We start from the raw sequence: 2223 nt of genomic DNA, 5'->3' as shown, positions 1-2223 counted from the left end.
GTGAACTTTAACAAACCGAACAACGTCGGATCGCTGCTGGGATTCTCGTCGACGCGTATATTGCAGCCGGGACAGTGGCACGAATCGGACGCACCGATTAATATTATCAATGTAAACATTATCCGCGTGGAGTGTAACGTGACCGCGGGTGCGTACAGCAACGGCAAACGCGTTCATACGATACACGAATTTTCACCGAGCGTACCACCGGGATATAAGATATCGGAAACGCCGGCGCAGATCATTTACCTGCCGATCATCGCGCGGAGCGTTACGAATCTAACGATACGCGTCGCTGATCAAGACGGACGATTGCTCAATTTTCGCGGAGAAGAGATCACCGTCAGATTGCACGTACGACAGCGAGAGCGATAACGCGCCAGTGTGTGCGTGAGCGTGAGTGTAAGCGTCAGTGTGTGCGTGAGCGTGAGTGTACGCGCGACACATGAGATGCTAGTTTTGAACGACTCGGAGCACGCGACAGATAACAATAATATCTTTACGGCTGCGTCGATCGACGATATCGTCAAGTCGACATTCGGCGGCTTTAAACAAGCGACGAAAAAAAAGCTCAACGCGTCAAACGTTAAGTTTTTACAATCTCTGGGATTCGCGGTGCGAAACATCTGAACGATGACTGAAATTCTCAACATTGGAGGCGAGCCGGTCTTTGACGATCGCATCGTCAAAATCGAGACTCACACGTACAACCCGTACGCCAACACAACGTTTGACTATAGCGACGAGATACGAATACCCATACAACAGCAGGATCTGTATACGTTGCCGTGCGAAAGTCTTCTCTACGTCGAAGGAACATTGGCGGTGACCAGAGCAGCCGGTCAAGCCGATAACGTGGTATTGGGTATTAATTGCGTCGCGTTCATGTTCGACGAGATTCGATACGAGCTCGACGGTATGGAGATTGATCGCTGCAGAAACGTAGGAATAACCAGCACGCTCAAGAACTACGTTACGGTATCGTCCGACAGAAGCGTGATCCTGCGAAACGCGGGCTGGGAACCACATAATAACCCGAACGGATATTTCAATTTCTGCGTACCGCTCAACTTGCTACTAGGATTTTGCGAGGATTACAAACGCGTGGTGATCAACGCTCGTCACGAATTGATCTTGATACGAGCGCGCAACGACAACAATTCCCTGGTGGGAAGTCTCGCGTTGGAGCCTACTATCAAAATACTCAAGATACAATGGCGAATGCCTCACGTGGTATTGAACGAGATCAACAAGCTGTCGATGCTGCGCACCTTGGAAGACGGACGATATCTAAGTATGGGTTTCCGTTCGTGGGATCTGTACGAGTATCCCCTGTTGCAGAACACGACCAAGCACTCGTGGGCCATTAAGACCGCGACCCAGCTCGAGAAACCGCGATACGTCGTCTTCGCTCTGCAGACGGGTCGGAAGAACGTCATGTCCGCCGACACAAGCCGATTCGACGACTGCAACTTGACCAACGTAAAACTCTATCTAAACTCGGAAATTTATCCGTACGACGACCTGAATTTGGACTTTGGTAAACACAGATGGGCGATTCTGTACGATATGTATGCACGTTTCTGCAAGGGATATTACGGATACGAATATCTCGAGCCGAGTCTCACCGTTTCGACTTTTCTACGTAACGGTCCGTTTGTGATCATCGATTGCTCTCGCCAAAACGAATCCGTCAAAAACGCAACCGTGGATGTTAGACTAGAATTCGACTGCATGGAGAACGTACCGCCGAATATACCTCCGCGTACTGTCTCATCATACACGACCGCGTGATTGAGTACAACCCGTTGACGAACGTGGTGCGCAAAATAGTCTGAATGTTCGCGGCAACGTCGACGTAAATATTTTCTCTCTCTTTCCATCAATCTCCGATACAATTATTGAGAGGAGTAAGGGGGGGGGAAGTATAAATCAGAGTGTCGTGAGACGGTTTGCAGAGTTGCGCGTCATTCCTCTCGATTGACGCATCGACGAGCGAGAGAAAGATAAAGAAATCTTGTCATGTCCGTACCAACGTTCGTGGACCTGCAAGGATTCCTCGTCGGGATGAAATTTGTCGTGAAGGAGGTGGCGGTGCTGAGAAAAGGCTGCGTTCTGACGCATCACATCTTTAATTACCCCATGCCGTGGAATCTCCTCACAAAATCCGACAAATCGTGCGCTACCTGGTTGATTCGCAATCACCATGGATTACGATGGGAA

The 2223-nt window shown here is 49.6% G+C and overlaps 1 protein-coding gene across 1 annotated transcript; it reads left to right on the top strand.

Annotated features, from left to right (window-relative positions):
- Positions 1-633: 633 nt before the first annotated feature.
- LOC112466735 lies at positions 634-1794 on the top strand. Its single transcript, XM_025035003.1, has one exon. It carries the CDS (start codon positions 634-636, stop codon positions 1792-1794), a length of 1161 nt encoding a protein of 386 aa, XP_024890771.1.
- Positions 1795-2223: the final 429 nt, after the last annotated feature.

This window comes from Temnothorax curvispinosus, unplaced genomic scaffold (assembly GCF_003070985.1).
Source record: "Temnothorax curvispinosus isolate PA1 unplaced genomic scaffold, ASM307098v1 QBEX01016525.1, whole genome shotgun sequence".
Classification (NCBI taxonomy): domain Eukaryota; kingdom Metazoa; phylum Arthropoda; class Insecta; order Hymenoptera; family Formicidae; genus Temnothorax; species Temnothorax curvispinosus.
The sequence above is the reverse complement of the archived record's forward strand: the minus strand, read 5'-3'. Positions and strand labels throughout refer to the sequence as shown.

Coding starts and splice junctions, on each gene's coding strand:
- LOC112466735 (XM_025035003.1), top strand. CDS start 634: ATGACTGAAATTCTCAACATTGGAGGCGAGCCGGTCTTTGACGATCGC.